The sequence below is a fragment of the Chiloscyllium punctatum genome, unplaced genomic scaffold, assembly GCF_047496795.1.
Source record: "Chiloscyllium punctatum isolate Juve2018m unplaced genomic scaffold, sChiPun1.3 scaffold_562, whole genome shotgun sequence".
Taxonomy (NCBI): domain Eukaryota; kingdom Metazoa; phylum Chordata; class Chondrichthyes; order Orectolobiformes; family Hemiscylliidae; genus Chiloscyllium; species Chiloscyllium punctatum.
In genome coordinates this window covers 55238-71324 of record NW_027310296.1, presented here as the reverse complement: position 1 = coordinate 71324, position 16087 = coordinate 55238, and the positions used below count along the sequence as shown (strand labels likewise).

Sequence of the window (16087 nt, the reverse complement as noted above, 5' to 3'; positions counted from 1 at the left end):
AGTCTGTAACTCCCTCCCCAGGGTATCTGTTATTCTGTCTATAAACCACCCCGAACCCCTCGATTAGATTCCAGTCTGTAACTCCCTCCCGGGGTATCTGTTATTCTGTATATAAACCACCCCGAACCCCTCGATTAGGTTCCAGTCTGTAACTCCCTCCCGGGGTATCTGTTATTCTGATTATGAACCACCCCGAACCCCTCGATTAGATTCCAGTCTGTAACTCCCTCCCGGGGTATCTGTTATTCTGATTATGAACCACCCCGAACCCCTCGATTAGATTCCAGTCTGTAACTCCCTCCCGGGGTATCTGTTATTCTGATTATGAACCACCCCGAACCCCTCGATTAGATTCCAGTCTGTAACTCCCTCCCGGGGTATCTGTTATTCTGTATATAAACCCCCACCCCGAACATCTTGATTAGATTCCAGTCTGTAACTCCCTCACGGGGAGCTGTTATTCTGTATATAAACCCCCACCCCGAACCCCTCGATTAAATTCCAATCTGTAACTCCCTCCCGGGGTATCTGTTATTCTGTATATAAACCCCACCCCGAACCCCTCGATTAAATTCCAATCTGTAACTCCCTCCCGGGGTATCTGTTATTCTGTATATAAACCCCACCCCGATCCCCTCAATTAGATTCCAGTCTGTAACTCCCTCCCGGGGTATCTGTTATTCTGTATATAAACCCCACTCCGAACACCTCGATTAGATTCCAGTCTGTAACTCCCTCCCGGGTAACTGGTATTCTGTATATAAACCACCCCGAACCCCTCGATTAGATTCCAGTCTGTAACTCCCTCCCGGGGTATCTGTTATTCTGTATATAAACCCCCCCGAACCCCTCGATTAGATTCCAGTCTGTAACTCCCTCCCCGGGGTATCTGTTATTCTGTATATAAACCCCGCCGAACCCCTCGATTAGATTCCAGTCTGTAACTCCCCCCCCCGGGGTATCTGTTATTCTGTATATAAACCCCCCTGAACCCCTCGATTAGATTCCAGTCTGTAACTCCCTCCCGGGTATCTGTTATTCTGTATATAAGCCACCCCGAACCCCTCGATTAGATTCCAGTCTGTAACTCCCTCCCGGGGTATCTGTTATTCTGTATATAAACCACCCCGAACCCCTCGATTAGATTCCAGACTGTAACTCCCTCCTGGGTTTCTGTTATTCTGTATATAAACCACCCCGAACCCCTCGATTCGATTCCAGTCTGTAACTCCCTCCCGGGGTATCTGTTATTCTGTATATAAACCCCCCCGAACCCCTCGATTAGATTCCAGTCTGTAACTCCCTCCCGGGGTATCTGTTATTCTGTGTATAAACCCCCCCGAACCCCTCGATTAGATTCCAGTCTGTAACTCCTTCCCGGGGTATCTGTTATTCTGTATATAAACCACCCCGAACCCCTCGATTAGATTCCAGTCTGTAACTCCCTCCCGGGGTATCTGTTATTCTGTATATAAACCCCACCCCGAACCCCTCGATTAAATTCCAATCTGTAACTCCCTCCCGGGTATCTGTTATTCTGTATATAAACTACCACAATCCCCTCGATTAGATTCCAGTCTGTAACTCCCTCCTGGGGTATCTGTTATTCTGTATATAAACCCCACTCCGAACACCTCGATTAGATTCCAGTCTGTAACTCCCTCCCAGGTAACTGGTATTCTGTATATAAACCACCACGAACCCCTCGATTAGATTCCAGTCTGTAACTCCCTCCCGGGGTATCTGTTATTCTGTATATAAACCACCCCGAACCCCTCGATTATATTCCAGTCTGTAACTCCCTCTCGGGGTATCTGTTATTCTGTATATAAACCCCACTCCGAACACCTCGATTAGATTCCAGTCTGTAACTCCCTCCCGGGGTATCTGTTATTCTGTATATAAACCACCCCGAACCCCTCGATTAGATTCCAGTCTGTAACTCCCTCCCGGGGTATCTGTTATTCTGTATATAAACCCCCCCGAACCCCTCGATTAGATTCCAGTCTGTAACTCCCTCCCCGGGGTATCTGTTATTCTGTATATAAACCCCGCCGAACCCCTCGATTAGATTCCAGTCTGTAACTCCCCCCCCCGGGGTATCTGTTATTCTGTATATAAACCCCCCTGAACCCCTCGATTAGATTCCAGTCTGTAACTCCCTCCCGGGTATCTGTTATTCTGTATATAAGCCACCCCGAACCCCTCGATTAGATTCCAGTCTGTAACTCCCTCCCGGGGTATCTGTTATTCTGTATATAAACCACCCCGAACCCCTCGATTAGATTCCAGACTGTAACTCCCTCCTGGGTATCTGTTATTCTGTATATAAACCACCCCGAACCCCTCGATTCGATTCCAGTCTGTAACTCCCTCCCGGGGTATCTGTTATTCTGTGTATAAACCCCCCCGAACCCCTCGATTAGATTCCAGTCTGTAACTCCCTCCCGGGGTATCTGTTATTCTGTGTATAAACCCCCCCGAACCCCTCGATTAGATTCCAGTCTGTAATTCCTTCCCGGGGTATCTGTTATTCTGTATATAAACCACCCCGAACCCCTCGATTAGATTCCAGTCTGTAACTCCCTCCCGGGGTATCTGTTATTCTGTATATAAACCACCACAAACCCCTCGATTAGATTCCAGTCTGTAACTCCCTCCCGGGGTATCTGTTATTCTGTATATAAACCCCACCCCGAACCCCTCGTTTAGATTCCATTCTGTAACTCCCTCCTGGGGTATCTGTTATTCTGTATATAAACCCCACCCCGAACCCCTCGATTAGATTCCAGACTGTAACTCCCTCCCGGGGTATCTGTTATTCTGTATATAAACCACCCCGAACCCCTCGATTAGATTCCAGTCTGTAACTCCCTCCCGGGTATCTGTTATTCTGTATATAAACCACCCCGAACCCCTCGATTAGATTCCAGTCTGTAACTCCCTCCCGGGGGAGCTGTTATTCTGTATATAAACCCCCCCTGAACCCCTCGATTAGATTCCAGTCTGTAACTCCCTCCCGGGTATCTGTTATTCTGTATATAAACCCCACCCCGAACCCCTCGATTAGATTCCAGTCTGTAACTCCCTCCCGGTGTATCTGTTATTCTGTATATAAACCACCCCGAACCCCTCGATTAGATTCCAGTCTGTAACTCCCTCCCGGGGTATCTGTTATTCTGTGTATAAACCCCCCCGAACCCCTCGATTAGATTCCAGTCTGTAACTCCCTCCCGGGGTATCTGTTATTCTGTATATAAACCCCACCCCGAACCCCTCGATTATATTCCAGTCTGTAACTCCCTCACGGGGTATCTGTTATTCTGATTATGAACCACCCCGAACCCCTCGATTAGATTCCAGTCTGTAACTCCCTCCCCAGGGTATCTGTTATTCTGTATATAAACCACCCCGACCCCCTCGATTAGATTCCAGTCTGTAACTCCCTCCCGGGGTATCTGTTATTCTGTATATAAACCACCCCCGAACCTCTCGATTAGATTCCAGTCTGTAACTCCCTCCCGGGGTATCTGTTATTCTGTATATAAACCCCCACCCCGAACATCTCGATTAGATTCCAGTCTGTAACTCCCTCACGGGGAGCTGTTATTCTGTATATAAACCCCCACCCCGAACCCCTCGATTAAATTCCAATCTGTAACTCCCTCCCGGGGTATCTGTTATTCTGTATATAAACCCCACCCCGAACCCCTCGATTAAATTCCAATCTGTAACTCCCTCCCGGGTATCTGTTATTCTGTATATAAACCACCCGAATCCCCTCGATTAGATTCCAGTCTGTAACTCCCTCCTGTGTATCTGTTATTCTGTATATAAACCACCACAAACCCCTCGAATAGATTCCAGTCTGTAACTCCCTCCTGGGGTATCTGTTATTCTGTATATAAACCCCACCCCGAACCCCTCGATTAGATTCCAGACTGTAACTCCCTCCCGGGGTATCTGTTATTCTGTATATAAACCACCCCGAACCCCTCGATTAGATTCCAGTCTGTAACTCCCTCCCGGGTATCTGTTATTCTGTATATAAACCACCCCGAACCCCTCGATTAGATTCCAGTCTGTAACTCCCTCCTGGGGTATCTGTTATTCTGTATATAAACCCCACCCCGAACCCCTCGATTAGATTCCAGACTGTAACTCCCTCCCGGGGTATCTGTTATTCTGTATATAAACCACCCCGAACCCCTCGATTAGATTCCAGTCTGTAACTCCCTCCCGGGTATCTGTTATTCTGTATATAAACCACCCCGAACCCCTCGATTAGATTCCAGTCTGTAACTCCCTCCCGGGGGAGCTGTTATTCTGTATATAAACCCCCCCTGAACCCCTCGATTAGATTCCAGTCTGTAACTCCCTCCCGGGTATCTGTTATTCTGTATATAAACCCCACCCCGAACCCCTCGATTAGATTCCAGTCTGTAACTCCCTCCCGGTGTATCTGTTATTCTGTATATAAACCACCCCGAACCCCTCGATTAGATTCCAGTCTGTAACTCCCTCCCGGGGGAGCTGTTATTCTGTATATAAACCACCCCGAACCCCTCGATTAGATTCCAGTCTGTAACTCCCTCCCGGGGTATCTGTTATTCTGTATATAAACCCCCCCGAACATCTCGATTAGATTCCAGTCTGTAACTCCCTCCCGGGGTATCTGTTATTCTGTATATAAACCACCCCGAACCCCTCGATTAGATTCCAGTCTGTAACTCCCTCCCGGGGTATCTGTTATTCTGTATATAAACCCCCCAGAACCCCTCGATTAGATTCCAGTCTGTAACTCCCTCCTGTGTATCTGTTATTCTGTATATAAACCACCACAAACCCCTCGACTAGATTCCAGTCTGTAACTCCCTCCTGGGGTATCTGTTATTCTGTATATAAACCCCACCCCGAACCCCTCGATTAGATTCCAGACTGTAACTCCCTCCCGGGGTATCTGTTATTCTGTATATAAACCACCCCGAACCCCTCGATTAGATTCCAGTCTGTAACTCCCTCCCGGGTATCTGTTATTCTGTATATAAACCACCCCGAACCCCTCGATTAGATTCCAGTCTGTAACTCCCTCCCGGGTATCTGTTATTCTGTATATAAGCCACCCCGAACCCCTCGATTAGATTCCAGTCTGTAACTCCCTCCCGGGGTATCTGTTATTCTGTATATAAACCACCCCGAACCCCTCGATTAGATTCCAGTCTGTAACTCCCTCCTGGGGTATCTGTTATTCTGTGTATAAACCCCCCCGGACCCCTCGATTAGATTCCAGTCTGTAACTCCCTCCCGGGGTATCTGTTATTCTGTGTATAAACCCCCCCGGACCCCTCGATTAGATTCCAGTCTGTAACTCCCTCCCGGGGTATCTGTTATTCTGTGTATAAACCCCCCCGGACCCCTCGATTAGATTCCAGTCTGTAACTCCCTCCCGGGGTATCTGTTATTCTGTGTATAAACCCCCCCGAACCCCTCGATTAGATTCCAGTCTGTAACTCCCTCCCGGGGTATCTGTTATTCTGTGTATAAACCCCCCCGAACCCCTCGATTAGATTCCAGTCTGTAACTCCCTCCTGGGTATCTGTTATTCTGTATATAAACCACCACAAACCCCTCGATTAGATTCCAGTCTGTAACTCCCTTCCGGGGTATCTGTTATTCTGTATATAAAACCCACCCCGAACCCCTCGATTAGATTCCAGTCTGTAACTCCCTCCTGGGGTATCTGTTATTCTGTATATAAACCCCACCCCGAACCCCTCGATTAGATTCCAGACTGTAACTCCCTCCCGGGGTATCTGTTATTCTGTATATAAACCACCCCGAACCCCTCGATTAGATTCCAGTCTGTAACTCCCTCCCGGGTATCTGTTATTCTGTATATAAAACCCACCCCGAACCCCTCGATTAGATTCCAGTCTGTAACTCCCTCCTGGGGTATCTGTTATTCTGTATATAAACCCCACCCCGAACCCCTCGATTAGATTCCAGTCTGTAACTCCCTCCCGGGTATCTGTTATTCTGTATATAAACCCCACCCCGAACCCCTCGATTAGATTCCAGTCTGTAACTCCCTCCCGGTGTATCTGTTATTCTGTATATAAACCACCCCGAACCCCTCGATTAGATTCCAGTCTGTAACTCCCTCCCGGGGGAGCTGTTATTCTGTATATAAACCACCCCGAACCCCTCGATTAGATTCCAGTCTGTAACTCCCTCCCGGGGTATCTGTTATTCTGTATATAAACCCCACCCCGAACCCCTCGATTATATTCCAGTCTGTAACTCCCTCACGGGGTATCTGTTATTCTGATTATGAACCACCCCGAACCCCTCGATTAGATTCCAGTCTGTAACTCCCTCCCCAGGGTATCTGTTATTCTGTATATAAACCACCCCGACCCCCTCGATTAGATTCCAGTCTGTAACTCCCTCCCGGGGTATCTGTTATTCTGTATATAAACCACCCCCGAACCTCTCGATTAGATTCCAGTCTGTAACTCCCTCCCGGGGTATCTGTTATTCTGTATATAAACCCCCACCCCGAACATCTCGATTAGATTCCAGTCTGTAACTCCCTCACGGGGAGCTGTTATTCTGTATATAAACCTCCACCCCGAACCCCTCGATTAAATTCCAATCTGTAACTCCCTCCCGGGGTATCTGTTATTCTGTATATAAACCCCACCCCGAACCCCTCGATTAAATTCCAATCTGTAACTCCCTCCCGGGTATCTGTTATTCTGTATATAAACCACCCGAATCCCCTCGATTAGATTCCAGTCTGTAACTCCCTCCCGGAGTATCTGTTATTCTGTATATAAACCACCCCGAACCCCTCGATTAGATTCCAGTCTGTAACTCCCTCCCGGGGGAGCTGTTATTCTGTATATAAACCACCCCGAACACCTTGATTAGATTCCAGTCTGTAACTCCCTCACGGGGTATCTGTTATTCTGATTATGAACCACCCCGAACCCCTCGATTAGATTCCAGTCTGTAACTCCCTCCCCAGGGTATCTGTTATTCTGTATATAAACCCCCCCGAACCTCTCGATTAGATTCCAGTCTGTAACTCCCTCCCCAGGGTATCTGTTATTCTGTATATAAACCACCCCCGAACCCTTCGATTAGATTCCAGTCTGTAACTCCCTCCCGGGGTATCTGTTATTCTGTATATAAACCCCCCCCGAACCCCTCGATTAGATTCCAGTCTGTAACTCCCTCCAGGGTATCTGTTATTCTGTATATAAACCACCACAAACCCCTCGATTAGATTCCAGTCTGTAACTCCCTCCCGGGGTATCTGTTATTCTGTATATAAAACCCACCCCGAACCCCTCGATTAGATTCCAGTCTGTAACTCCCACCCGGGGTATCTGTTATTCTGTATATAAACCCCCACCCCGAACATCTCGATTAGATTCCAGTCTGTAACTCCCTCACGGGGAGCTGTTATTCTGTATATAAACCCCCACCCCGAACCCCTCGATTAAATTCCAATCTGTAACTCCCTCCCGGGGTATCTGTTATTCTGTATATAAACCCCACCCCGAACCCCTTGATTAAATTCCAATCTGTAACTCCCTCCCGGGTATCTGTTATTCTGGATATAAACCACCCCAATCCCCTCGATTAGATTCCAGTCTGTAACTCCCTCCCGGGGTATCTGTTATTCTGTATTTAAACCCCCCCGAACCCCTCGATTAGATTCCAGTCTGTAACTCCCTCCCGGGGTATCTGTTATTATGTATATAAACCCCCCCCCGAACCCCTCGATTAGATTCCAGTCTGTAACTCCCTCCCGGGTTATCTGTTATTCTGTATATAAACCCCCCCCCGAACCCCTCGATTAGATTCCAGTCTGTAACTCCCTCCCGGGGTATCTGTTATTCTGTATATAAACCCCCCCGAACATCTCGATTAGATTCCAGTCTGTAACTCCCTCCTGGGGTATCTGTTATTCTGTATATAAACCCCACCCCGAACACCTTGATTAGATTCCAGTCTGTAACTCCCTCACGGGGAGCTGTTATTCTGTATATAAACCCCCACCCCGAACCCCTCGATTAAATTCCAATCTGTAACTCCCTCCCGGGGTATCTGTTATTCTGTATATAAACCCCACCCCGAACCCCTCGATTAAATTCCAATCTGTAACTCCCTCCCGGGTATCTATTATTCTGTATATAAACCACCCCAAACCCCTCGATTAGATTCCAGTCTGTAACTCCCTCCCGGGGTATCTGTTATTCTGTATATAAACCCCACCCCGAACCCCTCGATTAAATTCCAGTCTGTAACTCCCTCCCGGGTATCTGTTATTCAGTATTTTAACCACCCCGAACCCCTCGATTAGATTCCAGTCTGTAACTCCCTCCCGGGGTATCTGTTATTCTGTACATAAACCACCACAAACCCCTCGATTAGATTCCAGTCTGTAACCCCCACCCCGGGGTATCTGTTATTCTGTATATAAACCACCCCAAACCCCTCGATGAGATTCCAGTCTGTAACTCCCTCCCGGGATATCTGTTATTCAGTATATAAACCACCCCGAACCCCTCGATTAGATTCCAGTCTGTAACTCCCTCCTGGGTATCTGTTATTCTGGATATAAACCCCACCCAGAACCCCTCGATTAGATTCCAGTCTGTAACTCCCTCCCGGGGTATCTGTTATTCTGTATAAAAACCCCCCCGAACCCCTCGATTAGATTCCAGTCTGTAACTCCCTCCCGGAGGAGCTGTTATTCTGTATATAAACCCCCCCTTAACCCCTCGATTAGATTCCAGTCTGTAACTCCCTCCCTGGGTATCTGTTATTCTGTATATAAAACACCTCGAACCCCTCGATTAGATTCCAGTCTGTAACTCCGTCCCGGGGTATCTGTTATTCTGTATGTAAACCACCCCGAACCCCTCGATTAGATTCCAGTCTGTAACTCCCTCCTGGGGTATCTGGTATTCTGTATATAAACCCCACCCCGAACCCCTCGATTAGATTCCAGACTGTAACTCCCTCCCGGGGTATCTGTTATTCTGTATATAAACCACCCCGAACCCCTCGATTAGATTCCAGTCTGTAACTCCCTCCCGGTGTATCTGTTATTCTGTATATAAACCACCCCGAACCCCTCGATTAGATTCCAGTGTGTAACTCCCTCCCGGGGGAGCTGTTATTCTGTATATAAACCCCCCCTGAACCCCTCGATTAGATTCCAGTCTGTAACTCCCTCCCGGAGTATCTGTTATTCTGTATATAAACCACCCTGAACCCCTCAATTAGATTCCAGTCTGTAACTCCCTCCCGGGGGAGCTTTTAATCTGTATATAAACCACCCCGAACACCTTGATGAGATTCCAGTCTGTAACTCCCTCACGGGGTATCTGTTATTCTGATTATGAACCACCCCGAACCCCTCGATTAGATTCCAGTCTGTAACTCCCTCCCCAGGGTATCTGTTATTCTGTATATAAACCCCCCCGAACCTCTCGATTAGATTCCAGTCTGTAACTCCCTCCCGGGGTATCTGTTATTCTGTATGTAAACCACCCCGAACCCCTCGATTAGATTCCAGTCTGTAACTCCCTCACGGGGAGCTGTTATTCTGTATATAAACCCCACCCCGAACCCCTCGATTAAATTCCAGTCTGTAACTCCCTCCCGGGGTATCTGTTATTCTGTATATAAACCACCCCGAACACCTTGATTAGATTCCAGTCTGCAACTCCCTCACGGGGAGCTGTTGTTCTGTATATAAACCCCACCCCGAACCCCTCGATTAAATTCCAATCTGTAACTCCCTCCCAGGTATCTGTTATTCTGTATATAAACCACCCCGAACCCCTCGATTAGATTCCAGTCTGTAACTCCCTCCCGGGGTATCAGTTATTCTGTATATAAACCACCCTGAACCCCTCGATTAGATTCCAGTCTGAAACCCCCTCCCCGGGGTATCTGTTATTCTGTATATAAACCACCCCGAACCCCTCGATTAGATTCCAGTCTGTAACTCCCTCCCGGGGTATCTGTTATTCTGTATATAAACCACCCCAAACCCCTCGATTAGATTCCAGTCTGTAACTCCCTCCTGGGTATCTGTTATTCTGTATATAAACCACCCCGAACCCCTCGATTAGATTCCAGTCTGTAACTCCCTCCCGGGGTATCTGTTATTCTGTATATAAACCACCCCAAACCCCTCGATTAGATTCCAGTCTGTAACTCCCTCCTGCGTATCTGTTATTCTGTATATAAACCACCAGAAACCCCTCGACTAGATTCCAGTCTGTAACTCCCTCCTGGGGTATCTGTTATTCTGTATATAAACCACACCCCGAACCCCTCGATTAGATTCCAGACTGTAACTCCCTCCCGGGGTATCTGTTATTCTGTACATAAACCACCCCGAACCCCTCGATTAGATACCAGTCTGTAACTCCCTCCCGGGTATCTGTTATTCTGTATATAAACCACCCCGAACCCCTCGATTAGATTCCAGTCTGTAACTCCCTCCCGGGGGAGCTGTTATTCTGTATATAAACCCCCCCTGAACCCCTCGATTAGATTCCAGTCTGTAACTCCCTCCTGGGGTATCTGTTATTCTGTATATAAACCACCCCGAACCCCTCGATTAGAGTCCAGTCTGTAACTCCCTCCCGGGGGCGCTGTTATTCTGTATATAAACCACCCCGAACACCTTGATTAGATTCCAGTCTGTAACTCCCTCCCGGGGTATCTGTTATTCTGTATATAAACCCCACCCCGAACACCTTGATTAGATTCCAGTCTGTAACTCCCTCACAGGGTATCTGTTATTCTGATGATGAACCACCCCGAACCCCTCGATTAGATTCCAGTCTGTAACTCCCTCCCCAGGGTATCTGTTATTCTGTATATAAACCACCCCCGAACCCTTCGATTAGATTCCAGTCTGTAACTCCCTCCCGGGGTATCTGTTATTCTGTATATAAACCCCCCCCGAACCCCTCGATTAGATTCCAGTCTGTAACTCCCTCCCGGGGTATCTGTTATTCTGTATATAAACCCCCACCCCGAACATCTCGATTAGATTCCAGTCTGTAACTCCCTCCTGGGGTATCTGTTATTCTGTATATAAACCCCCCCGAACCCCTCGATTAGATTCCAGTCTGTAACTCGCTCTGGGTGTCTGTTATTCTGTATATAAAACCCCCCCGATCCCCTTGATTAGATTCCAGTCTGTAACTCCCTCCCGGGGTATCTGTTATTCTGTATATAAACCCCCCCCGAACCCCTCGATCAGATTCCAGTCTGTAACTCCCTCCCCGGGGTATCTGTTATTCTGTATATAAACCACCCCGAACCCTTCGATTAGATTCCAGTCTGTAACTCCCTCCCCGGGGTATCTGTTATTCTGGATATAAACCCCCCCGAACCCCTCGATTAGATTCCAGTCTGTAACTCCCTCCCGGGGTATCTGTTAGTCTGTATATAAACCACCCCGAACCCCTCGATTAGATTCCAGTCTGTAACTCCCTCCCGGGGTATCTGTTAGTCTGTATATAAACCACCCCGAACCCCTCGATTAGATTCCAGTCTGTAATTCCCTCACGGGGTATCTGTTATTCTGTATATAAACCCCTCCCCGAACCCCTCGATTAGATTCCAGTCTGTAACTCCCTCCTGGGGTATCTGTTATTCTGTATATAAACCCCACCCCGAACCCCTCGATTAGATTCCAGTCTGTAACTCCCTCCCCGGGGTATCTGTTATTCTGTATATAAACCCCACCCCGAACCCCTCGATTAGATTCCAGTCTGTAACTCCCTCCCCGGGGGAGCTGTTATTCTGTACATAAACCACCCCGAACCCCTCGATTAGATTCCAGTCTGTAACTCCCTCCCGGGGTATCTGTTATTCTGTGTATAAACCCCACCCCGATCCCCTCGATTAGATTCCAGTCTGTAACTCCCTCCCGGGGTATCTGTTATTCTGTGTATAAACCACACCGAACCCCTCGATTAGATTCCAGTCTGTAACTCCCTCCCGGGGTATCTGTTATTCTGTATATAAACCCCACCCCGAACCCCTCGATTAGATTCCAGTCTGTAACTCCCTCCCCGGGGTATCTGTTATTCTGTATATAAACCCCACCCCGAACCCCTCGATTAGATTCCAGTCTGTAACTCCCTCCCGGGGTATCTGTTATTCTGCATATAAACCCCACCCCGAACCCCTCGATTAGATTCCAGTCTGTAACTCCCTCCAGGGGTATCTGTTATTCTGTATATAAACCACCCGAACCCCTCGATTAGATTCCAGTCTGTAACTCCTCCCGGGGTATCTGTTATTCTGTATAGAAACCCCACCCCGAACCCCTCGATTAGATTCCAGTCTGTAACTCCCTCCCGGGGTATCTGTTATTCTGTATATAAACCACCCCCGAACCCCTCGATTAGATTCCAGTCTGTAACTCCCTTCCGGGGTATCTGTTATTCTGTATAAAAACCCCACCCCGAACCCCTCGATTCGATTCCAGTCTGTAACTCCCTCCCGGGGTATCTGTTATTCTGTATATAAACCCCACCCTGAACCCCTCGATTAGATTCCAGTCTGTAACTCCCTCCCGGGGTATCTGTTATTCTGTATATAAACCGCCCCCCGAACCCCTCGATTATATTCCAGTCTGTAACTCCCTCCCGGGGTATCTGTTACTCTGTATATAAACCCCACCCCGAACCCCTCGATTAGATTCCAGTCTGTAACTCCCTCCCCGGGGTATCTGTTATTCTGTATATAAACCCCCCCGAACCCCTCGATTAGATTCCAGTCTGTAACTCCCTCCCGGGGTATCTGTTAGTCTGTATATAAACCACCCCGAACCCCTCGATTAGATTCCAGTCTGTAACTCCCTCCCGGGGTATCTGTTAGTCTGTATATAAACCACCCCGAACCCCTCGATTAGATTCCAGTCTGTAACTCCCTCCCGGGGTATCTGTTATTCTGTATATAAACCCCTCCCCGAACCCCTCGATTAGATTCCAGTCTGTAACTCCCTCCTGGGGTATCTGTTATTCTGTATATAAACCCCACCCCGAACCCCTCGATTAGATTCCAGTCTGTAACTCCCTCCCGGGGTATCTGTTATTCTGTGTATAAACCACACCGAACCCCTCGATTAGATTCCAGTCTGTAACTCCCTCCCGGGGTATCTGTTATTCTGTATATAAACCCCACCCCGAACCCATCGATTAGATTCCAGTCTGTAACTCCCTCCCCGGGGTATCTGTTATTCTGTATATAAACCCCACCCCGAACCCCTCGATTAGATTCCAGTCTGTAACTCCCTCCCGGGGTATCTGTTATTCTGTATATAAACCACCCCGAACCCCTCGATTATATTCCAGTCTGTAACTCCCTCCCGGGGTATCTGTTACTCTGTATATAAACCCCACCCCGAACCCCTCGATTAGATTCCAGTCTGTAACTCCCTCCTGGGGTATCTGGTATTCTGTATATAAACCCCCCCGAACCCCTCGATTAGATTCCAGTCTGTAACTCCCTCCCGGGGTATCTGTTATTCTGTATATAAACCCCCCCCGAACCCCTCGATTAGATTCCAGACTGTAACTCCCTCCCGGGGTATCTGTTATTCTGATTATGAACCACCCGATATCTATGATGAAGTCACAAGTGAATGATTTATTTTCTCTTTGATTCTCCATGTTGTAAATTTTGTCATCATCATCATCGTCATCATCATCGTCATCGTCATCATCACCTCCTTCATTATCCTGGAATCTTTCATCCATATGATTCCATTATGACCAGAATGGTGGACACCTTGGTGAGGTATTGGTTCATTTCATATTTCTCATCAGCATTGGCCCTCCCACAGCACCCACTCCCTCAGCACTGACCCTCCCACAGCCCCCACTCCCTCAGCACTGACCGTCCCTCAGCACTGACCCTCCCACAGCCCCCACTGCCTCAGCACTGACCCTCCCTCAGCACTGACCCTCCCTCAGCACCCACTCCCTCAGCACTGACCCTCCCACAGCACCCACTCCCTCAGCACTGACCCTCCCTCAGCACTGACCCTCCCACAGCACTGTCCCTCCCTCAGCACCCACTCCCTCAGCACTGACCCTCCCACAGCCCCCACTCCCTCAGCACTGACCCTCCCACAGCCCCCACTGCCTCAGCACTGACCCTCCCACAACCCCCACTGCCTCAGCACTGACCCTCCCTCAGCACTGACCCTCCCACAGCCCCCACTCCCTCAGCACTGACCCTCCCACAGCTCCCACTCCCTCAGCACTGACCCTCCCACAGCTCCCACTCCCTCAGCACTGACCCTCCCTCATCACTGACCCTCCCTCAGCACTGACCCTCCCACAGCCCCCACTCCCTCAGCACTGACCCTCCCTCAGCACTGACCCTCCCACAGCGCCCACTCCCTCAGCACTGACCCTCCCTCAGCACCCACTCCCTCAGCACTGACCCTCCCACAGCCCCCACTCCCTCAGCACTGACCCTCCCTCAGCACTGACCCTCCCACAGCCCCCACTCCCTCAGCACTGACCCTCCCACAGCCCCCACTCCCTCAGCACTGACCCTCCCACAGCCCCCACTCCCTCAGCACTGTCCCTCCCACAGCCCCCACTCCCTCAGCGGTAAACTCTCCCGGTTCCCTTTCCAGAGTTCCGAAGACAGTTCTCGGATCTCCATCACATTTTTCCGATTATTCCGAGTGATGCGGCTGGTGAAACTTCTGAGCAAAGGGGAAGGAATCCGAACTCTCTTGTGGACATTCATCAAATCCTTCCAGGTCTGTCTCCGGCCCCCTGTCCCTGGGAGTGGGGGACGGTGTAGAGGGAGCTTTAGTCTGTATCTAACCCCCTGTCCCTGGGAGTGTGGGGACAGTGTAGAGAGAGCTTTACTCTGGATCTAACCCCCTGTCCCTGGGATGGGGAGACAGTGTAGAGAGAGCTTTACTCTGTATCTAACCCCCTGTCCCTGGGAGTGGGGGGACAGTGTAGAGAGAGCTTTACTCTGGATCTAACCCCCTGTCCCTGGGAGTGTGGGGACAGTGTAGAGGGAGCTTCACTCTGTATCTAACCCCCTGTCCCTGGGAGTGGGGGGACTGTGTAGAGGGAGCCTTACTCTGTATCTAACCCCCCTGTCCCTGGGAGTCGGGGAGAGTGTAGAGGAAGGTTTACCCTGTATCTAACCCCCTGTCCCTGGGAGTGGGGGGACAGTGTAGAGGGATCTTTACTCTGTATCTAACCCCCTGTCCCGGGGAGTGGGGGATAGTGTAGAGGGAGCTTTACTCTGTATCTAACCCCCTGTCCCTGGGAGTGGAGGACAATATAGAGGGATCTTTACTCTGTATCTAACCCCCTGTCCCTGGGAGTGGGGGGACTGTGTAGAGGGAGCTTTACTCTGTATCTAACCCCCTGTCCCTGAGAGTGGCGGGACAGTGTAGAGGGAGCTTTACTCTGTATCTAACCCCCTGTCCCTGAGAGTGGGGGGACAGTGTAGAGGGAGCTTTACCCTGTATCTAACCCCCTGTCCCGGGGAGTGGGGGACAGTGTAGAAAGAGCTTTACTCTATATCTAACCCCCTGTCCCTGGGAGTTGGGGGACAGTGTAGAGGGAGCTTTACTCTGTATCTAACCCCCTGTCCCGGGGAGTGGGGGACGGTGTAGAGGAAGCTTTACTCTGGTTTGCAAAGGGCATAGGATAGCTTATAAGTTGCCAGTTGAACCCACCCCCCTATCCCCCAGCAGTTTTTTCTTAAGGGGAGGAGTGAGGGAGACCAAATCGTCTGATGTTACTTTACTCACAGGAATCTCCTCGTTTTGGAGGTCTCACAGGCTTCTGGTTATATCATCTATGCCCACAAGCTCCCCCTCCCCGAGAGCCAATCATGTCGTTGTTGGCAGGCAGAAATCCATTGGCGTCTCCCAATCCTTGGGCCAATCAGTTCCTTGCTCTCAGGATTGGGGCAAAGGGTCATATCGCGCGGACCCTTCGGCCCACCCCGTCCATGCTGGCCCAGATACCCTAACCTAATCCAGTCCCCG

The 16087-nt window shown here is 49.4% G+C and overlaps 1 protein-coding gene across 1 annotated transcript in view; it reads left to right on the top strand.

Moving 5' to 3' along the window:
• LOC140473268 (voltage-dependent L-type calcium channel subunit alpha-1F-like) overlaps positions 1–16087 on the top strand; it is a 109074-nt gene that overhangs the window by 38862 nt on the left and 54125 nt on the right. The window contains 2 exon segments of the mRNA XM_072567590.1: positions 13831–13851; positions 14702–14830. Of these exon segments, the coding sequence (XP_072423691.1) occupies positions 13831–13851; positions 14702–14830 (150 nt within the window).